The sequence below is a fragment of the Engystomops pustulosus genome, chromosome 4, assembly GCF_040894005.1.
Source record: "Engystomops pustulosus chromosome 4, aEngPut4.maternal, whole genome shotgun sequence".
In the NCBI taxonomy this organism is placed as follows: Eukaryota; Metazoa; Chordata; class Amphibia; order Anura; family Leptodactylidae; genus Engystomops; species Engystomops pustulosus.
In genome coordinates, this window is record NC_092414.1 from 153,945,719 (window position 1) to 153,969,694 (window position 23,976).

At 42.6% G+C, this 23,976-nt stretch overlaps 1 protein-coding gene across 1 annotated transcript in view; it reads right to left on the reverse strand.

Annotated features, from left to right (window-relative positions):
- The window catches only part of UNC13C (unc-13 homolog C), a 330,670-nt gene that overhangs the window by 34,804 nt on the left and 271,890 nt on the right, over positions 1-23,976 (reverse strand). The window contains exons 26-29 of the mRNA XM_072148188.1: positions 12,230-12,318; positions 10,159-10,308; positions 9,043-9,166; positions 2,885-2,941 (exon numbers count right to left, since the gene is read on the reverse strand). Of these exons, the coding sequence (XP_072004289.1) occupies positions 2,885-2,941; positions 9,043-9,166; positions 10,159-10,308; positions 12,230-12,318 (420 nt within the window). The remainder of the gene's footprint in view (positions 1-2,884; positions 2,942-9,042; positions 9,167-10,158; positions 10,309-12,229; positions 12,319-23,976) is intronic.

A 23,976-nucleotide genomic window follows, 5' to 3' on the forward strand; every position in this document is an offset into this window, starting at 1 on the left:
ATATAATTCATAACTCCAGACTTGGTTGGGAATAGAATAATGAGTATGTGGCACATCATTACATTTCAGAGAAAATAATCCAGGCTTTTAACCTGGCTTTTCCTATCCCTTGGGGGTGCCATATGTTCTAATGAATGGCAATTTGTACTGTGGAACTGGATGTAACACCTATTAAAATGGTTTCCACAGAATCCCCAGAGAAGTAACTAAGGGAGGAACCCACAACATGCAAAATTGGCAATTAAGAAACAGTTTGCTTAAAATTTTATGCAATTGAATTTTATCACACAAAGTGGATCTGACATCTCTTCTGAAATGTCTGCTTTAGTTAATAATTGTATTAGCCATGAAATAACAATCCCAGAGTATATTTCCTTATTACTGTGTGATGTGTAATTCCTTGATTACTTCTCCTCAGCAGGGCAGAATTATGGGGAGTGCCCCCACTACTCATAAGGGGGCCTCCATCAGCAATGCCTGACAGTCATCTCACAGCTGTTTAGAGAGTGATGTGCCTGCCTCCCTGCCTTTATAGTGACTCCCTGGCCGTGTTAGTGACAGCATGCCCATGCTGCCTGCCCATACTCAATCTCATTCTGCATGCAGTATGCTTTTTGGGAGCTGTGCTGCATGCAGAGTGACACCTTATCCCCCTTCCTAAGTACCGTGAATTGGTTGTCAGCTGAGTCCTCCTAGCCAATCAGTGTTAAATTAACATTAAGCTTCTATATAATCTGGAATTCCAGAGCTTAGTCCATATTTCAGAGTGAACAAAATGTATAGTTGTGCGTCGTGTGGCGAACCGCTATTGGGAAAAATGGACGTATAAGAACGGTGCTGGCACATTCTTTTCGTTCAAAGTAGGATCCGTTTATTTCCAGAAGACAAGTAAAAACAAGACAATGCATTTTGCACCTTCTTTAGGTGCTTCCTCAGGTCTAAAAATAATAATAAAATATATGGGAAGATATCATGAAAACAAGAAGGTTCCTCGTGTATGGGGGTAGTAGATAAGTTGGTCCATGGGCTATGGGGATAATCGTAGATTGAAGCTATTATAGCTAATCTATGAATTTTTCCTGGTGCCATTATAAGAACAGTGACAGGTATATCCAATACACTTTTTAACGCATAATATACATAAGTAGGGTGATTTATAAATCATGATTATCTCGAAAAAGGAACGTTATAATAAATATAAGAAATAAATTTACACACATCTATACATGATATGAATTTCATTAAAACCTAACATTGCATATGCTTATTTCAGAGTAGATTATGAAGGAATTAATGAGCATTATAGGAACTAACACATGCTAAGGGCCAATAGCATAGTATACAAGGTTGTAAAAAGTCCATCAAGTACAACCTTTAACAATAAAACACATATTTTTTACCCATAACCTGTGATATTTGTGTCAAGAGAGACATCTAGGCCTCTTGAACATTTTCAAAGAGTCCACCATAGCAACATCTTGCGGCAGAGAGCCCTACTGCTCTTACAGTAAAGAATCCCTTACTAAAGCAATGCTAGAGCCACCTGTCCTGTAGACATAGAGGATGTCCCCTTATCCTGGCCACAGGCCAAGGTATGAAAAGATCTTTGGAAAGACCCTTGTACTGAGGTCTGCCTTCAGCTGTCTTTTGCTAAACTGAATAATCTTTAGTTTTTTAATCTGCGCTAGTAGTTTGTACATTCTTTTCAGTGAGTATCAATTCCTCTGTTGATCAATCTTTTAACTTTATTTGCTTTATTAGCAGTTGCCTGGGACTAAAATTAAGTTTCCCATCCACCAATACTCCCAAGTCTTTTTCTGCTGAGATGTTACAAGGTAATTCACTCCATATGAATTACTTTACAGAGCTTAGTATCATCTACAAATACTAAAACTCTACTGTGTAAACCCTCTATAAGTGCATTAATAAAAAATATTAAAAAGAAGGGAACCCAATACTGACCCCTGTGGCAGTGGTTTCTTCAACCCAATCTGAGAATGTTCCATTAATGACGACCCTCTGTTTTCTATCGCTAACCCATTTGCTTACCCAAATACACAGATATCCCCTAGTCCTAGCAGTCTCATTTTATGTGAATAAAGGCTGAAGGCCTCCATTCACTGTCATACCATTTTGTCACTGATCTTAATACATTTGAGACCCCATACATAAGAACACCCCACTTACAGATGACTCCTAGTTAAAAACAGCCCTTTGGATGTTGGTGATTTACTGTGCTTTAGTCCCAGGCTACAATGATCAGCTCTAAGAGTTATTTAAGTTGTCTGCAATTAAGCATTATTGTTAATCCTGGTTCTTATGACAACCCATCATTTTTAAAATTCAATTGTCACAAAAACCAAAAGAATTTTGAGTGGGGTTACATTTATAAAATATCAACTTAAGAACAAACCTGAAGAACCATCCTGTACATAACCCCAGGCCTGTTGACCTATAAAGTTAGACAATTCAAGTGATTCTTTGCATTCATGTACTGTAGCACTACAATGGACTGACCCCCACTAACCACTTGTGGGTGCATTGGCTGAATTGTTTTAGGGAATATATTTATTCCTATTTTGAATAATTTAGTGCTATGATAAAGACACAAAAGAAACCGTACTCTGGCAGGAATCAGCTATTCTGTATTTCAAATGCCCATAGTTAAAAAGGTTAAAGTGGTGGCGTTTTCAAAGGTTTTGCCCATTATGTGACTTTTCCTACCGGAAACCTGAGAGCGATGTTATCATGTTATATATTTATATCAATATCCTCTTCTCAAACCGACTTATAATAATAGAAAGAATGGTGAGAGGATGAGATCACAATGAGACAGGATAAAGTTTCTGTGGCAGGTGATTAACTATTGATTTAACAGTATTACCTTTAATTTAGACAACTGTCCAAGGTCTTTAGCTGCACTGAAAATCATCTGAGCCCCCTGGAGAAAATAAAGACAACAGATTTATTATCCAAATAAATTCAAAGGAAACAATCATGAATATTAATACTGTCACATTCTAATGGTGTAATTGAAGCACAGGAACAGCATGCAGAGTTTAAGGACTTCTTAATTAATATATGACAATGTTTGGAGAAATCACATTAACTTCATGCTGCACGCATTCTTTGTTCTAAATCATTCCGGTATCCCAGGATGAAATAGAAGCTATTTCAAAGACAAACAATCCATTCACCTATCTTTACATATTTGGAAATGAGGGTAGAAAATTAAGAAAAATTAATTAAAAGAAAAATTCAGCCCCATCCAAAAATTCCAATAAAGAGTTAAAGTGTGAGACCTCTGAATTTACATAGATTTAAATAATCAATATTTTATCAAAATAATATTTATTGTAATCAATGAACTATTGTCATGTCATTGGCTTTTCATTTTTGGTATAGTACCTTTTTAAGTGAGAAAAGTTTACATTCACACCATAGACTGCTAAATCTAAATCCAGTAACTTCATGTTTGTATTGATCATAGGATTTGGAGCAATGCTTAGTTCTAATGCTTGCTGCATTCAGTTTAATGCTAGAATGATACTTATATAATTTGGTTGCATCGCCCACAAACAGCTATTAACTAAATGTAGCTAGGATAAATAGACAGTAAGTCATGCCAAAATCTGTCAGGATAGTGCAAGCCGGTCCTACCCATTTTGTGTTAAACAACCATCTGCTTATCTTCCCACTACAGTAGAAGACCAACATGTGTTATATCACAATTACCCTAAGAACTATAATTACTTGAGTTTTTTGGCAGAATAACAAAGAACATTCCACATGGCTTTGTATTAAAACAGAAGATAAAAATATCAATTTTTTGTCTGTATTGGAAAGATCTGTGACACTTTTAGTATACAAGATCCAGGAAAAAATGAAAATGAAACCTTATTTCGTAGAGACATTGAGGGCAGTAATCATGAATAATAGTTTTGGATACACATTCTCTTTTAAATTTATAATAACTTAAATTTTATACTAGGAGAGATCTTATGATATATATTTTATTGTTAAATTATTCAAATATATTCAAAATGAAAATGACTAAAAATATATCCCTTTGTTTATACTTCCATTTGGGCGGGAGTATAACCTAGAAGTTTTTTTCGTCCCTTGCGCCATTCATTGTTGGATGTATCTATTGATAATTTTTAGTTTATTCTTAGTGTAGTAATTATACAACAATATCACATATGTATTGTTGAACTGTACAATATTTATTGTTAAACCTTGGCCTTTTTAATATACTCAGAGTTATCATCTGTGGTATCAGAGGACGCATCGTCCTGACACCCACTATGGTTTTTTAGCAAAGTTTCTTGGTACCCATCATCAGCTACCTACCTATGCAATGTCAGTGAAATCCTGAATGTACTTACAATTTGGTGCCATAAATGGAGAACCAATATTGTTAGATCATATTCCTGTATACGAATATTGTTGGCACATACTTTCCATGGCATATACAGGCAATCTTTTGATTGGATCTCTTGGATAGTCTACTTAACATGGAGACTTAGGGGTCACACATTCTCAATAGCTTAGTAAGAAAGTCGGTCTCTATTTGTACGTAGGCAGCAGAGTGCAGACCAGGAATAACTTGTGAGAAATCAATCATTTTAATGACATAATATAGAAATGTCTTGTGAAATATCAGTGGCAAACGTTTAAAAAAATTAGCTTGACATCCACTTCAACATTAAAGAATGATTAAATTATTTAAAGGCGCGCAGGTTTTTAGATATTGGTTATGTATAAGTACATTATATATTCAGTGGTGTAATGTCATCCATCTATAAACTGGTGCATATATTATTGTCAGTCTAAAATTTACACCATAAAATGAACATGTTAATTGATACAAAATAAACTAAATGTGGAGTATTACTAAATTTCCGCACCTTCAGCAGGATAAAGGTTTGACCATAATCATAGCCCCCACCATTACTTCAGTCCAATAAGATATGTTTATGGCTCTGCACAGCTTTCTATCTACCGTATATACCGGCGTATAAGACGACTTTTGAAGACAGAAAAATCTTCTGTCTTCTCTGGGGTCGTCTTATACGCCGGTAATCGTCTTATACGGCGGGTACCGGTGCATGGAGAGTGCTCACGGGCTGAGCCCTCTCCATAGCCGGTAAGTCTTTGCTGCATATTGCAGCAAAGGCTTACCGGTAACACCCGCGATCGGTGCTAGCACCGATCGCGGGTGTTTGCACAGCGATGGCTGCCGGCAGCCTCAAAAAGGCATCGGGGGGAAAATACTCACCCTCCGTTGGCCCCGATGTCCGCGCTGTGCTGTCTTCAGTCTTCCGCGCCGTCTTCTTTCTTCTGCTGGGCGCCGCCATGTCTTTCCCCGGGTCGGCGCCTAGTATGACGTCAGCAGCGGCGCGTCATACTAGGCGCCTGCCGGGGAAGATCAATGGCGGCGCCCGGCAGAAGAAAGAAGACGGCGCGGACATCGGGGGAGCATCGGGGTGAGTATATAAGTTTATTTATTTTTTTTTAATGCTGGGCTGGGCTGGGCTGGGCTGGGCTGGGCTGGGCTGGGCTGTATACTACTGGGGGCAGTGCTGTATACTACTGGGGGCAGTGCTGTATACTACTGGGGGCTGTGCTGTATACTACTGGGGGCAGTGCTGTATACTACTGGGGGCTGTGCTGTATACTACTGGGGGCAGTGCTGTATACTACTGGGGGCTGTGCTGTATACTACTGGGGGCTGTGCTGTATACTACTGGGGGCTGTGCTGTATACTACTGGGGGCAGTGCTGTATACTACTGGGGGCAGTGCTGTATACTACTGGGGGCTGTGCTGTGTACTACTGGGGGCTGTGCTGTGTACTACTGGGGGCTGTGCTGTATACTACTGGGGGCTGTGCTGTATACTACTGGGGCAGTGCTGTAAACTACTGGGGGCAGTGCTGTATACTACTGGGGGCAGTGCTGTATACTACTGGGGGCTGTGCTGTATACTACTGGGGGCTGTGCTGTATACTACTGGGGGCTGTGCTGTATACTACTGGGGGCTGTGCTGTATACTACTGGGGGCTGTGCTGTATACTACTGTATGCGTTGGAAAAGGGATAGTCTTATACGGCGAATATATCTTAAACTCTATATTTTAAACAGGAAAGTAGGGGGGTCGTCTTATACACCAGGTCGTCTTATACGCCGGAATATACGGTACATTTAATGGAAGATACAGAAAGCACGACCCTCTATCTTACAAGATTACTAGAAATACAAGCGCGAGCAGCAGTGACTCAGCTAATGTATGAAGGATGTAAGCTGACAATGAAATGTAATCTATGTTCCATCAAACGTCAATTCCAGTGCAGGAAATAGGCTGATACATTTATTCACTTTCCAGTCCTGATCTAAGTGGTGCCACACTTTGCTATAATCTGAGGTTCATGGTGTCACTTACAACACAGAGAACTGTGTTTTCTGAAATGTATCTCCTATGACTGGTGTATGGACTAATATAGCAATAAAAAAACACATACCAAGACCTAAGGAACCATAAGGAACAAATCCATTCAACTACTTTGGTCAGGGTGAGTGAGCTACATTATTTTGTTTTACTCACATGACTTTATGTCTAAATTATTAAGCTTAACCTTGGAAAAAGCCTGGATATTTGTCTTGAAAAGGTCATGCTGTCTATGTATTCTCTGAGGTAGCTATGGCCTAAATGTGTTACATGTCTTCAGGATATAACCCGGTAAAATACTGAGCTGTGGTATTCTTAAACTGAACTGCAATCGATGGCTCTGCTGCTAATGTCGCTATTATTAAGGTTATGTGACAAGGTGTTCAGTAGCATTCACCAATGGGGAACTATTCCAGTGATAAAATATGCAATCTACAAAACTATATAACCTATAGGCTCACCTCTAGTGTATAGCAGCGAAGCACGGCCAAATCCTGTTATACTGCATCATTTGTAATGTCTACTAAGTACTAGGTAACTATATAGAAATATTTGGAAGGTTCGCTATTCCGTTTGATATTATTTTTATTATTAGAACTAATTTGTTCCATTGGGCAAAGTTAAAGGGGTATTCCAGAATTGACTATAAATAGTCTTTTTTTGTTCTTTTCTCCGGCCACGGGTAGAGTGGGAGTGGGAGTGGGTGGGTGAGAGGGGGAGAAAATGGGTAAAATAATGGTGTATGAAAATGTAAAGTTGTACATGTCAATGAGTATTGTTGTATTTGCAACATCCCCCACCGAGGCCTAGCCTTTTCTTGGGGCCTGGAGACAGCCGAGGCCCACAGTACCTGAGTAGCTGGCGGTTGCGGCCTAGGCATGCTAGTGTCACGGTGCTTGGTAGGGGGATCGTAGGGCTGTCCTACAGCCTGGCAGGTCTCCAGCAGGGTGGTGTTGGCAAGAAATGATGAGGGAGAGGCTGCTATAGTGGTTCTCCCTAGGGCAACCCTTTGTGGTCTGGAGTATGAGTTCCAGTGTAGTGTATAGGGTGCCTGTGATGATGACAGCCGTAGTAGCAGGGACCAGACGGAGACAGACGTTGAACAAAAATAACTCACAGTTCTTTATTGGAACCGACAGGAACAGTAGCAACGTGCCTTAACAGAATGGTGGAATGCTGGAGATGTAGTTGGAGGGAGCCACAGGATGTAGATCACCAGCCTGGATGCAAAGGGCAAGCTGGAAGATAGCTGTGTCCTGGAAGGATGCTTTAGCTTTATCCTGGATTGCTTCAGGTATCACCCTTGAAGGTAGGATGATACCCCTTTCCTCTCACTAACTAGCTATTAGCTCCACTCTTCAGGCAGGGAGCTGGCTCACCTGCTCTTGGTCTGGTGTGCTAGCTGCACAGACTCCTCTGAGTCTCTAATCTGAGAGAGTGAACTCTCTCCTCACACTGCACTCTCTTCTGAGAGAGAACTGACCTCTAGAACTTTCCTGACCAGGGGTTTGGTTACTCCCACTGGTCAGGTGGTGGCTACGCCAATTACATCTCAGCTCACAGAAACAGAGTGTAACACATGTGATTGGCTGACACATATGACATCACACAAAACACTTAACTCCTGCCTTACCAGGCAGGTTCTACCACTGCAGTGTTCCCCTGTGTTATCTAGGGACTATGTAGTGACATGCTGTGGGGCTAGTCAGACCCTACACAGGCTGCAAGCTACATGGTGGGACGTATTCGCAACCACTCCTCTGCCTTACATCAGCGAGGGTGTTGCATATTATTAAGTAGACATAAGAGTTGGTTAACAAAGTAAGAAATGGATGGAAAAATATTTTTAGTCTTATGTCTACTATGCAAATGTAGATATATTTAATTTACATATTGTATGTAAATGACTGGTTTTAATATTTAATGTACAACATACTTGTATAGTGAACTAAGTTGAAAATTAAGAAAAAGCCTTTAAAAACCTATAATCTGGAATGAAGGTTCTGAATTGTCTTATAGAAAATCGACAAAAAAATAAAGTTGGATGAGCTGGCACCATTTCTATTGACCATAGAGTTGGGGGCAGGGGTGGACCATCCATGAGGCAAATTGAGCCTCAGGCAGCACCAACTGCAGCAAGATGGGGACAGCATCAGGGATTTAGAGGACTGCTATAAGGCTGGACCCGAGACCTAAAAATAGTGAGACACTACATGGAGACCCCACTAAAAATACCCTGATATATTACTTCTGAACAAGGTGGAAGGGTTACTGTTCTATATTTTGCCTCAGGCAGCAGATAGTTTAGATTCATCCCTGATTGTGGGAGTGTGACAATGGTGCCTATCAAGGAGATACTTCCTATCCCAGAAAATAGGCAGATAAATAATTCAGAGAAAAACTGCACAGTTACTAAACATTAGTAACTTCTTCTACTTCTAGTAACCTTCTTTCAGTTGAGATTTGATATCTAAAGATCTAAGGCTTCGTATATATTCTATATATACAGACAAAAATCAGATACCTGGGAGAGATACACTTCCCAATATTGTGCAGTAGATACAAACTTTTAGGGCAAAAATTGGACTACTTACTGTTTGGTCAGTTAGAGGGGGCAGCACAATCTGCTTCTCAATTCTATTAAGCACCAATTTCCACAATTCTTTTAAGACTCGTTTTAGTACAGTCTTCTCACATATTTTTGCAGATACAGATAGTCTAGAACACAAATAATGCAATGAAAGTATACAAAATAAGAGAACATAAGAACCCATATTAGATTTTAATATATATGAATCTGGCAATGCTCCATCGTAATAGTTTCTGTGTGTATTAGCTCCGTACTGTGACATCACTGTGTGTATCATCTCTGTACTTGTATATCACTTTGTGTATTATATCTGTACAATTGACATCACTGTGTGTATGATATCAGTGCTGTGACATCACTGTGTGCACTATTTCTATACTATGGCATCACTCTATTATACCTGATTGGTGACATCACTGTGTGTATTATCTCCGTACCATGACTCCACTTGGTGTATTACCCTTGTACTGTGACATCAGTGTGTTTATTATCTCTATACTGGGACATCACTGTGTGTATTATTTCTGTACAATTGACATCACTGTGTGTATGATATCAGTGCTGTGACATTACTGTGTGCACTACTGCTATACTATGGCATCACTCTATTATACCTGAATGGTGACATCACTGTGTGTATTATCTCCGTACCATGACTCCACTTGTTGTATTACCCTTGTACTGTGACATCAGTGTGTTTATTACCTCTATACTGGGACATCACTTTGTGTATTATTTCTGTACAATTGACATCAATGTGTGTATGATATCAGTGCTGTGACATTACTGTGTGCACTACTGCTATACTATGGCATCACTCTATTATACCTGAATGGTGACTGTCTTTATTATCTCTACACTGTGACATCACAGTGTGTATTCCCTTTACTTTATCACTGCATTGAATATATCTCTACTGCAACATCAGCATTGTTATCTAAGTCCTATGAAATGTGCTTCTGTTATATTTTAGTGGTGGCCACATTCTTAACTTTAAGTGAAGACTCCATAGTTACTAGTAAAGCCCCTGCCATGGTAAGTAAGTCAGTAATTTTATGGATATTACACTTTCTAGAGCAATCATACTAGAATAGTATATCATTAGAAGTCCAATACTAACGTTTTATCCAGAAAATCCATCAGTGGGCGTAGTACGATTTCAGCATCTATGGCTGCATTGTTCCTGTTTGCGGATGCGTTTCCATTCCCTCTCATCTGGTTTAATTCCACACTCATTTGTCTCACACAGTCCTCAATTATGTTCTGGAAACTAGAAACACAAGAAAGTTGTATTAAGTTTTTAGCTTTCCTTTCACCTTCTACCAATTGATTTACTTTGTCAGCCACTATAATGGAGCACATCTTTACAAGAACAATTCCACCGAGCCTTTCTTCTCCTTTGTCTGCTCACCCCACCTATCTGCTATCAGCATCATCTCTCTTTGTTCTCAGTTTACCTGCTGTCCTGTTTTATGTTGTACAGCTGAAAAATGCAGAACAAAATAATGCAACAAAGAAAATTCTTCCGCACAGAATTAAAAACATACAGTAATACTAACACTAAATACTGTATATACATATTTGATATCACCGTTAGATTATTGTTATGTGCCTCGTGTCCTGTGGATGAGAGATTTTAGAGCTGATGATTTGTACAATTACGCAACCAAAGAAGATTTTGGGTTCAGTCATAAAATAGGGGTATAAAATAAAATTGACCCTACACCCCCATGTATACCCTGATTCACATGATGTCTGCTGGCGGTGTGGGGTGGGGGGATCAGATGTGCCACATATATTTTGGCTTTGCCCAACTATACAACCCTATTGGTCCTCCGTTACGAGTATCCTGTCCTCGGTTCTTAAATGCGAGATCCCTGCAGATCCTAGAATATGTCTACTGAATCTATATCCCAAATGAATGTGCAAGCCTACGTCCAGGCTACTCCTATACCTCCTTACTGCAGCAAAATGTTTAATCTCTGCAAAATGGAAATAACCCATAGCACCTTCCAAAGTAAAGCTTTGTGCACGGATACAGGAGACACGTACCTGGGAGTACCTCACTGCACTCCTGCAAAACACTGTGGATATATTTAATCGCATATGGGCTCCATGGGATGACTACTGGACGGGTTGAAATGTAACAGGAAGCGCTCACTACTTAGCTAATTTAGATACCATCCCATACCTTCTCCCTCATGTCTCTAGTCCTTTGTCAGACCCCCCTCCCCCCACCCAGCCACAAGTTGAATTTTTTTTCTCTGTTTGTTAGATTTTTTTTCCTCTCCTACAAATTGGTCTATGTCGGTTGAAAGGACCCTGTTATTTCACCTTGTTCTAAAACTAATGCTTTAATGATATACTACTGCTTGCGACTATGTAAAACTATCAATGTAAAACTTGAAAAAAATTAAAAATCTCAATAAAAATACAGTTATACAAAAAAAAATTGACCCTACACCCATGAAGCCAAAAGATTGTTGTTTACATTGGGCATAGTCAACATACTTTGTACCCTATTTTCTGTTCTATATACCTCTTTATGCTTTATGCACTTCCCCAATTGGGCTTCTGTGACTCCCGCAAGGAAGATGTAAGATCCCATGCATATAAATGTCTGCTGTTTAGAGTCTACAAACAATGGGCCCATTGTTACCCCTGTAACCTCTCACACCCCAAACTTTGGCAGGAATAGGACCTGCTCTATAATTTGCAGCCTTAGAAGTCGGCTCATGCAGGGGGTTGTAGAATCCACAGTCGTGGGCATGAGCGCATAGAAGTAAATGGGGATGTGTGTTAGCCACTAAAACAAGGCTAGCACACATAATCTTGTGTACATGGAGCCTAAATCACAGACATGTCCCCTCTATTGTACCAGCTATGGGCTGCAGAGTAAGCATGTCAGTGACATACCGGCACCAGTCCTGAAGAAGTCACTGGTCATTGTCAGAGAGACCTGATGGAGAATGTAGTTGTTGTAACAAACACCTGGAGGTGGAGGGTCACATTAAAATGTAATTTCTAATTCTCATGGATTTTAAAATAGTAAGTTTAACAAGATGCATTCCAAAAATTAATTCAATTTTTTGAGAATTGTTCTTAATTCTGTTATGTATTTACAAAAAAGCTCTGTAATGCAGATAAACATTGTACCCAGACAGTGTAAACTTTGCAACAATTATAATTACCTTGCTCCAAACAAGCAGCTCAGCTCATCCAAGACGGCACTAAGCTTCAACTGCAGTTCTTTAAGCATCGCACTGGCATCGGGATCCAGCTGAAGACAGAAATAGGGACTTAGCACAACAATGTAACCAGAACTTTGACCCTTCCTACCAGTTAAAGACTCATTTTGCATCTTTCAAGACACTTTGTTTTCTCTTTGGAAGATTTCTATTTGTCATCTGCTTGTTATTCAATGGGAGAAATTTATGTTTATCCAGTGATTGAGATGAAAGTCTGAAATGATGAAGATGTTGTGACTAGACACTAAAAACTGCAGAAAATACGATAGTGCCTTTCATGGGATATATTTTTAGTCTCTGCACAAGATATCCTTTTCTAATATACAGTTGGCTGATTTTCTCAAGCTGGGTAACATAGTTAACATCTAGTCCTTGACTTGCCATAAGGATTGTAGTATACTAAATTATTTTACTGCCATAGTCTTGAAAGTGAAGCAGAATAAAGGCATGCTACATATGTATTTCACTTATGACTAAATGTTTGATGCTTTCTGATTTTCCTTGGATGTAAAAGCTTTAATGAATGGAATTCCTTAAGATTTTATGATTCATGAAGTCATTTCTCCAAACAGAAAAAAAGGAAATCTAGTTAAAGACCGATACCCCTTACTGCACTGTGATCCCTTGTTAATTGCCATTGACTTAACGTGTAGTTATTAATTAACAAGGGGCTGCATTGAAATAACATGCATTACAGGTTACTGAATGTTAACAGCGCTGTTCAATTGATTTTAGGTACAAGGTTAATGTGAACAATTACTTTGTTAACTAGGTAATAACAGAACATGTCTTATATTGTCCCTCTCCTATTGAGTGCAGTAATGTTGTCCATTACCATGAGTAAAACCGTAAGCCAAACTTGTAAGTTCTTTGACCTACACATATATTGTATAGGCTTTGTTATTGGTTTTCTAATAAAACCTTGGATTTTCTTCTTGCAGGTGCCACAGCAACATTTTATATTTTTCCAGGATTAATTTTTACCTTTTCTTTTGCAATTTACTATATAATGTCATACTGCATATACAGGCAATACCATTTTGTAGATTAATATTGGTATAAATACATTGCTAAGTATATAGATTTAAGGTACTTAATTTTACCACAAAAAAACCTGGAAAACCTGTTGACGCAAGTATAAGCCTTAGTCTTGGTAAATGGGAAATGCATTGGTCACAGCCTCCACCCAGTATATAGCCCATGTATATAGTCCATGTGTATATATAGCACTTCCTGCCCATGTTCCCCAGTATAAAGCCTACCAGTCCCCAGTATACTGCTGGCCTATACCCCAGTATATAGTCAGCTATCCCCCAGTATATAGCCAGCCAACCCCCAGTGTATAGTCAGCCCCTACCCCAGTATATAGCAACCCCCCAGTATATAGCCAGGCAACCCCCATGATATATAGTCAGCCCATGCCCCCACTATATAGGTAGCCAGCCCCCAGTATATAGCCAGCCTTTAGAATATAGCCTGCCAGCCCTTAGTATACAGCCTGCCAGCCCCCCCCCCAGTACATAGCTAGCCCATAGGAGAAAGTAGCAATGAAGCAGCACTCCGTTAAATGCAGTCAAGTGAGTTTATTCCACCTTAATGATGCAACATTTCGTCTCTTCAATCAAGATAAAAATGTCTTGATTGAAGAGACGAGACGTCGTATCATGAGGTGGAATAAATTTACTTGACTGCATTTCACAGAGTGCTGCTTCATTGCTACTTTCTCCTCGATGTATGGGTCGGTGTCGGACCCTCTCTTGAAGACCTGCACCCAAACTTCTTTCCTTTGTACACAGTGCTGCTCCTTAGCCCTCCTTTGGTTTTTTTAGATAGCCCATAGTATATAGCCAGTGAGCCCCCAGTATATAACCAGCCATGTCAACATTATATAGCCAGCCGTGTCATACCACTGGAAGAAAGAAGAGGACCCGCAGGGGACGTCGGAAAGGTGAGTAGTGAGTTTGCTTTTTTATAGACTTGAGTATAAGCTGAGTCTGGTTTTTCAGCACATTTTTTTGTGCTGATATACTCGTCTTATACTCCAATATATAGAGTATTATTTTCCTTTAGATAATTTGCACCATTTGTCCTTAGGGATGGACATTGTGTCGAGTTGGCCATACTTTTTAGATAGATGTTGGCCAATTTTCATTTGACACGTATTTTGCACTATTCCTCCATACAACTGCACATTTGCCTCATCCACATGAAGCATGTTTATTGAATATGATCCTTAGTAGAGATGAGCGAACACTAAAATGCTCGGGTACTCGTTATTCGAGACGAACTTTTCCCGATGCTCGAGTGCTCGTCTCGAATAACGAACCCCATTGAAGTCAATGGGAGACTCGAGCATTTTTCAAGGGGACCAAGGCTCTGCACAGGGAAGCTTGGCCAAACACCTGGGAACCTCAGAAAAGGATGGAAACACCACGGAAATGGACAGGAAACAGCAGGGGCAGCATGCATGGATGCCTCTGAGGCTGCATAATCGCAACATTATGCCAAAATTATGGGCAACAGCATGGCCATGACAGAGTGACAGAATGAAGCTAGATAGCATCTAAAACATCCAGTAATTGACCCTGACACTATAGGGGACGGCATGCAGAGGCAGCGGCAGCAGGCTAGAGAGTGTCATGGCGACATACCCTAAATGGACTCAGGCTTCAAACCAATGGGTGGCAGAGAGGAACCAAAGGAGGTGAGCAAGAAGCGCTCAAATAATATCGGTACATGATAAAAGTTTGCCAGTATATTTTGTGGATTACACAGCAGGGTGGCGACAAAGTTAACATGGAAGCCATGAAAACAACCCAAAATTCTGCCTGACACAGCTCGTTTGATAAGGGGACCATGTATGGAGGCAGTGAACTAGTAGTAGATTAAAGGTGCTGCAGTTAAAACTATGTTAGTTGGATCTTGGCATGGAGCTGGCGCTCCGCTGCCAGGTGAGCTTTCGCCAATCCAAGCCCCTGTCTATAGGCTACTCCCCAAACAGCACTTCTAAGAACCTTTTGTATAAGATCAAGTGTAGTAGCGTTCTTATAAGTTTAGGATATGGCGGGTGAGGGGAATGTAAACAGCTGCGCAAGAAGCGCTGAAATAATATCGGTAAATGATAAAAGTTTGCCAGTATTTTTTGTGGATTACACAGCAGGGTGGCGACAAAGTTAACAAGTTTGTTGTGGAAGCCATGAAAACAACCCAAAATTCTGCCTGACACAGCTCGTTTGATAAGGGGACCATGTATGCTTACAGTTCATGCCAGTCGCTGCACTGGCTGCCAGTCTCCTTTCGAATACAGTTTAAAATAATAATAACCCTCATCCATAAAGCTCTGTATAATGCTGCACCCCCCTACCTCTCCTCTCTTATCTCAGTCTATCGCCCAACCCGTGCTCTTAGATCCGCCAGTGATCTTAGATTAACCTCTACCCTAGTGCGGACCTCCCACTCGCGTCTCCAAGACTTCTCTAGAGCTGCACCAATTCTATGGAATGCTCTGCCCCGGACTATCAGACTAATACCTAACCTCCAAAGTTTCAAACGTGGTCTTAAAACCCATTTCTTTAGGCAAGCCTATAACACTCATTAACTGCATGAAGTTTTAACTCTTCTACTAACCCGTCCTGTGTCGTCCTCCCATCTGTTATCCAGCAACCAACAGGCACCAGACTTCTCTGCAGTCCCATTCACCCTGGACCTGGTATATAAGATGACGGCTGAGTGGTTCAAGCGACAGCAATTCCATTTATTATATTTTGTTCTATTCCCTAAGAAGAATGGCTTGACCATTAAATATTCTTTTACCTCGTGTTACCCCATCATCTTCATAAACCGTAAGCTCTGGCGAGCAGGGACCTCACTCCTGTTGTTCCATACAAATGTTGTGCTCTGTTACATTACATTTGTATTTGTTTCCTATGATTTGTAAAGCGCTACAGAATATGATGACGCTATATAAATAAAGATTATTATTATTATTATTATGGAGGCAGTGAACTAGTAGTAGATTAAAGGTGCTGCAGTTAAAACTATGTTAGTTGGATCTTGGGATGGAGCTGGCGCTCTGCAGCCAGGCGAGCTTTCGCCAATCCAAGCCCCTGTCTCTAGGCTACTCCCCAAACAGCACTTCTAAGAACCTTTTGTATAAGATCAAGTGTAGTAGCGTTCTTATAAGTTTGGGATATGGCGGGTGAGGGGAATGTAAACAGCTGCGCAAGAAGCGCTGAAATAATATCGGTTAATCATAAAAGTTTGCCAGTATATTTTGTGGATAACACAGCAGGGTGGCGACAAAGTTAACAACTTTGATGTGGAATCCATGAAAACAACCCAAATTTCTGCCTGACACACCTCGTTTGATAAGGGGAGGATGTATGGAGGCAGCTATATGGACGACTTTTGGAGGTAGCAATGGAGACAACGTGTGGAGGCTGCTATGGAGACAATTTAATTTGGATAGTGCCTGTATGTGGCAGTCCCAAAAAGTTTTCAAACCAGAGGAGCAGGTAGGTGTCCCTCCAGAAAAATGGAATAGATTGAGTGCATGTATGTGGCAGTCCCAAAAAGTTTTCAAACCAGAGGAGCAGGTAGGTGGCCCTCCAGAAAAATGGAATAGATTGAGTGCCTGTATGTGGCAGTCCCAAAAAGTTTTCAAACCAGAGGAGCAGGTAGGTGTCCCTCCAGAAAAATGGAATAGATTGAGTGCCTGTATGTGGCACTCCCAAAAATTTTTCAAACCAGAGGAGCAGGTAGGTGGCCCTCCAGTAAAATGGAATAGATTGAGTGCCTGTATGTGGCAGTCCCAAAAATTTTTTAAAACAGAGGACCGGGTAGGTGGCCCTCCAGAAAAATGGAATAGATTGAGTGCCTGTATGTGGCACTCACAAAAATTGTTTCAAACAGAGGACCGGGTAGGTGGCCCTCCAGAAAAATTAAATGCATAAAGTACTATAGCAAGAGCCAGTGGGCCCTGTCAAAAAATAGCCAGTTTCCTCTGCTTTACTGTACAAAGAGGAGGAGAAGGAGGAAAATGAGGAGGAGGAGGAGTGGATTAATTATTCAGGTTGAGCTTCCTTCACCTGGTGGAGATTGGAAATTCTGAGAAATCCAGCCTTTATTCATTTTAATAAGCGTCAGCCTGTCAGCGCTGTCAGTCGACAGGCGTGTACGCTTATCTGTGATGATGCCACCAGCTGCACTGAAAACCCGCTCGGACAAGACGCTAGCGGCAGGGCAGGCAAGAACCTCCAAGGCGTACAGCGCCAGTTCGTGCCACATGTCCAGCTTTGAAACCCAGTAGTTGTAGGGAGCTGTGTGATCATTTAGGATGATGGTATGGTCAGCTACGTACTCCCTCACCATCTTTCTGTAAAGATCAGCCCTACTCTGCCGAGACTGGGGACAGGTGACAGTGTCTTGCTGGGGTGACATAAAGCTGGCAAAAGCCTTGTAAAGCGTACCCTTGCCAGTGCTGGACAAGCTGCCTGCTCGCCTACTCTCCCTCGCTACTTGTCCCGCAGAACTACGCACTCTGCCGCTAGCGCTGTCAGAAGGGAAATACTGTTTCAGCTTGTGCACCAGGGCCTGCTGGTATTCATGCATTCTCACACTCCTTTCCTCTGCAGGGATGAGAGTGGAAAGATTTTGCTTGTACCGTGGGTCCAGGAGAGTGAACACCCAGTAATCGGTGCTGGAATAAATTCTTTGAACGCGAGGGTCACGGGATAGGCAGCCTAGCATGAAATCTGCCATATGCGCCAGAGTACCAACGCGTAAGAATTCACTCCCCTCACTGGCCTGACTGTCCATTTCCTCCTCCTCCAACTCCTCCAACTCCTCTTCTTCTGCCCATACACGCTGAACAGTGAAGGACTCAACAATGGTCCCCTCTTGTGTCTCGCCAACATTCTCCTCCTCTTCCTCCTCATCCTCCTCCACCTCCACCTCCTCCGATATGCGCTGAGAAACAGACCTGAGGGTGCTTTGGCTATCAACAAGGGAATCTTCTTCCCCCGTCTCTTGTGACGAGCGCAAAGCTTCCGACTTCATGCTGATCAGAGAGTTTTTCAACAGGCCAAGCAGCGGGATGGTGAGGCTGATGATGGCGGCATCGCCACTGACCATCTGTGTTGACTCCTCAAAGTTACTCAGCACCTGACAGATATCAGACATCCACGTCCACTCCTCATTGTAGACTTGAGGAAGCTGACTGACCTGACTACCACTTCTGGTGGAAGTTGACATCTGGCAGTCTACAATTGCTCTGCGCTGCTGGTAAACTCTGGATAACATGGTCAGTGTTGAATTCCACCTCGTGGGCACGTCGCACAACAGTCGGTGAGCGGGCAGTTGGAGGCGGCGCTGCGCTGCCCTGAGAGTGGCAGCATCTGGGCTGGACTTCCTGAAATGCGCACAGATGCGGCGCACCTTCGTGAGCAAATCAGACAGATTGGGGTATGTCTTGAGGAAACGCTGAACTATCAGATTTAACACATGGGCCAGGCATGGCACATGTGTCAGTCTGCCGAGTTGCAGAGCCGCCACCAGGTTACGGCCGTTGTCACACACAACCATGCCTGGCTTCAGGTTCAGCGGTGCCAGCCACAGATCAGTCTGCGCCGTGATGCCCTGTAATAGCTCTTGGGCGGTGTGCCTTTTGTCGCCTAGGCTCAGCAGTTTGAGCACCGCCTGCTGTCGCTTAGCGACGGCACTGCTGCTGTGCCTAGAGCTACCGACTGATGGCGCCGTGCCCACGGATGGTAGTTCGGAGGAGGAGGTGGAGGAGGGGTGGGAGGAGGAGGAGGCATAGTAGGCCTGAAACACCTGGACCGAGGTAGGCCCCGCAATCCTCGGCGTCGGCAGTATATGACCAGCCCCAGGGTCAGACTCGGTCCCAGCCTCCACCAAGTTAACCCAATGTGCCGTCAGCGATATATAGTGGCCCTGCCCGGCAGCACTCGTCCACGTGTCCGTGGTCAGGTGGACCTTGTCAGAAACGGCGTTGGTCAGGGCACGGGTGATGTTGTCTGACACATGCTGGTGCAGGGCTGGGACGGCACATCGGGAAAAGTAGTGGCGGCTGGGGACCGAATACCGAGGGGCGGCCGCCGCCATGAGGTTGCGAAAGGCCTCGGTCTCTACTAGCCTATAGGGCAGCATCTCCAGGCTAAGCAATCTGGAGATGTGCACATTAAGGGCTTGGGCGTGCGGGTGGGTTGCACTATATTTGCGTTTCCGCTCCAGCGTCTGGGGTATGGAGAGCTGAACGCTGGTGGATGCTGTGGAGGATCGTGGAGGCGACGATGGGGTTTTTGTGGCAGGGTCCTGGGCAGGGGGCTGACTATCAGCTGACACAGGGGAAGGAGCAGTGGTGTGCACGGCCGGAGGTGAACGGGCTTGTTGCCACTGAGTGGGGTGTTTAGCATTCATATGCCTGCGCATACTGGTGGTAGTTAAGCTAGTAGTGGTGGAACCCCTGCTGAGCCTGGTTTGGCAAATGTTGCACACCACAGTCCGTCGGTCATCCGGTGTTTCCTTAAAGAACCTCCAGACTTCTGAAGATCTAGCCCTCGCCGCAAGAGCCCTCACCACGGGAGCTTCACTAGTTGACACATTTGGCGCTGATGCACCAGCTCTGGCCCTGCCTCTCCGTCTGGCCCCACCACTGCCTCTTCCAACCTGTTCTGGTCGAGGACTCTCCTCCGTCTCAGAAGCACTGTGTTCACCCGGCCTCTCAACCCAGCTTGGGTCTGTCACCTCATCATCCTCCGATCCCTCAGTCTGCTCCCCCCTCGGACTTCCTGCCCTGACAACAACTTCCCCACTGTCTGACAACCGTGTCTCCTCATCGTCGGACACCTCTTTACACACTTCCACTACGTCAAGAAGGTCATCATCACCCACAGACTGTGACTGGTGGAAAACCTGGGCATCGGAAAATTGCTCAGCAGCAACCGGACAAGTGGTTTGTGACTGTGGGAAGGGTCCAGAAAACAGTTCCTCAGAGTATGCCGGTTCAAATGCCAAATTTTCCTGGGAGGGGGCAGACTGGGGGGGAGGAGGCTGAGGTGCAGGAGCTGGAGGAGTGGCGATTTCGGTGACATGGGTGGACTGCGTGGAAGACTGACTGGTGGACAAATTGCTCGAAGCATTGTCAGCAATCCACGACATCACCTGTTCGCACTGTTCTGGCCTCAACAGTGCTCTACCACGAGTCCCAGTAACTTCAGACATGAACCTAGGGAGTGTAGCTCTGCGGCGTTCCCCTGCTCCCTCATAAGAATGTGGTGTCTCACCCCGCCCAGGACCACGGCCTCTGACCCCTGCAGTAGTTGGACGCCCACGTCCCCGCCCTCGTCCTCTACCCCTAGCCCTCGGGTTAAACATTTTTAAAATGAGAGTTATAACTTTAATTTTTTTTTAACTTTTTTTTGTGTTTTTTGTTTTTTTTTGTGTTTTTTGTTTTTTTTTGTTTTTTTTGTTTTTTTTTGTGTTTTTGAGTTTTTAAAACCAAACGATGCTATCCTATTGCTATGGCTATTTTCTAGCCAAGTATGAAAGCACACTACTATGCCAGATGAGATGACACTGAGTTATTAAACAAACTAAACGTAAAATAAAAAAGGACAAATGGCAGACTGTGCCTAATTGAAATCCAACCCCTACTAAATTTTCCCACTTCGGTCTTTGCTATGGATATGTGCGTCACTAAGCGCAAAACACAGCGGTCGCAAGTCTCACTACAAATTGCTCAGAATTGGCTAGTACATGCACTGCAGCAAGTACAGCCACCAGCAGATCAACCAGAAATCAAATATATAACGCTACTGTAGGCGTAAGCCGTTTGGATTCTCCTATGGCTATTTTCTAGCCAAGTATGAAAGCACACTACTATGCCAGATGAGATGACGCTGAGTTATTAAACAAAATAAACGTAAAATAAAAAAGGACAAATGGCAGACTGTGCCTAATTGAAATCCAACCCCTACTAAATTTTCCCACTTCGGTCTTTGCAATGGATATGTGCGTCACTAAGCGCAAAACACAGCGGTCGCAAGTCTCACTACAAATTGCTCAGAATTGGCTAGTAGATGCACTGCAGCAAGTACAGCCACCAGCAGATCAACCAGAAATCAAATATATAACGCTACTGTAGGCGTAAGCCGTTTGGATTCTCCTATGGCTATTTTCTAGCCAAGTATGAAAGCACACTACTATGCCAGATGAGATGACACTGAGTTATTAAACAAAATAAACGTAAAATAAAAAAGGAAAAATGGCAGACTGTGCCTAATTGAAATCCAAGCCCTACTAAATTTTCCCACTTTGGTGTTTGAGGTGGATATGTGTGCCACTAAGAGCTAAACACAACGGTAGCAAGTCCCCCTGCTAATTTCTCACAAAATGGTACTAGATGCAAATAAAAAAAAAAAAAGTAGAACGTTATTGTAGCCCTAAGAAGGGCTGTTGGGTTCTTGGAGAATCACTCCTGCCTAACAGTAAGCTAATAGAACACCCTAACGCTTTCCCTGACCAGCAGCAGCTCTCTCCCTAGCGGCATCCAGACACAGAATGATCCGAGCAGCGCGGGCAGCGGCTAGTCTATCCCAGGGTCACCTGATCTGGCCAGCCAACCACTGCTATCGACGTGTAAGGGTACCACGTCATGCTGGGTGGAGTGCAGAGTCTCCTGGCTTGTGATTGGCTCTGTTTCTGGCCGCCAAAAAGCAAAACGGCGGGAGCTGCCATTTTCTCGAGCGGGCGATGTATTCATCCGAGCAACGAGCAGTTTCGAGTACGCTAATGCTCGACCGAGCATCAAGCTCGGACGAGCATGTTCGCTCATCTCTAATCCTTAGTAATAACATGCAAGAAATGTTTGGCAAATGTTTAGTTATAACCACTAGACCAGAAGAAAAAGTATTCCTCATAGACTACACCTAGTTAGGTCACATGACCATTGTATAACAATTAGATACTAAAACAAATTGAATTTATTACATTATACATTCTTTAGTATATATACATGGGATCATTATAGGAATTCATAGTTTGGGGGAACTGGGTATTCAAAGGGAGGGTCCAATATGACTCCCTGGCTCTGACTTTATGTAACCAATCTCCTCCTCATTGTGGGCAATGTACTTTTGTATACAGGAGCCATTGTATGCTTCTGCTGTGGCAGTTAGAAACTGAGTCGTGATTGGTTGCTGTTTTGCTGCAGGTCATTAAAATGAGCTCTGAGATTTGGTTGGTTACTATAGGCATTGAGTATAACACAGTTCATGTGTGAGGATAGGGATACAGAGATAGGGGGAGATTTATCAAAAATGCCTCAGGTCGCTCATGGAAAGCAATCAGGGCCTGTGTGATCTGAGTTTACAGGATGTCTCTTTGCCTCCCCATCCCCACTGCTCCCTCAGCAGTGAGCCAGAACTCCTTTCTGCATAAGTGCTAAGGAAACAGGGGGAGAGTAAGACAGTGTAGCAGCAAAGCTACAATCATCATCCAAATTTCTTCTATTTTCTGCTTTATTGGCGTCCTCAGGTGCTGAAATGAATGAAAGCTGTGACAGAGAAGGGAGTATAAATCACAAATGAAATTTCTTTGTTGGCACTTTGTGATAAATAAGTGGGTCTTGGTTGTAGATTAGGCACTCGGTCTCTAAAAGGTTCGCCATCACTGCTCTAACTGCATGAAACTTGAACTCTTTCTTTATTAACCACTTCTGGGTACTCCCTCTTTCTGCTCTCTGGAAAATGCCAGGTACCAAGCTTCAGGCTTCTCTGCAGTCCCACTGACTTTGGACTTTGTATATAAGATGTCGGCTGATGGCTGGTCCAAGCAGCATCTTTATTAAATTATTTTAATTCCATTCCCTTACAAAAATGGCTGGACCATTATACAAGCTCCTATACCTCTTTATCACCCCTTTCTTCCTCATAGACTGTAAGCTCTTGTGTCCCCCACTCATCCTCATAGGCTGTAAGCTCTTGTGTCACCCCGTCCTCCTCATAGAATGTAAGTTCTTGTGTCACCCCGTCATCCTCATAGAATGTAAGCTCTTGTGTCACCCCGTCATCCTCATAGACCATAAGCTCTTGCGACCCCTTGACAAAGTCCTGTGTGGACGAAACACGTGAGGTGCTGGGCAGCTCTCCCTTCATGTGCCTTACCACGCTCTATTTTTAAGGTATATACTGTGATTTGTTTCCTTGTTCTGCAATTATTTGTTTTGATGTGTTTAGAAAGGATTGTTTTTTAGGCTTGGCACTAGGCACTTTATGACACTTCTGTACTACATGCCTAATGCTCATTGTATACTTTTGCTGCCCAGCACCTTGTTGGCTTCTGCCATGTAACCACCCATATTTATGTGATGTTCTACTTTTTAAGGATAATCAATAAAATTTACATATGTTTTAGTAACGTTTGCTCATGATATTTTTGTTTTTGGTATCATAAGCTCTTGCGAGCACGACCCTTACTCCTATTGTTCCATATGACTATTTGTACTTTGTAATGTTTTGTTATATTTGTATATGTCCCCTATGATCTGCAAAGCGCTACAGAATATGATGGTGCTATATAAATAAAGATTATTATTATTACTATTATTAGATTTCCTTTAAAGACTACTGCTATTGAAATCATTTAACTATTTAATACATGTCAGTATCAAT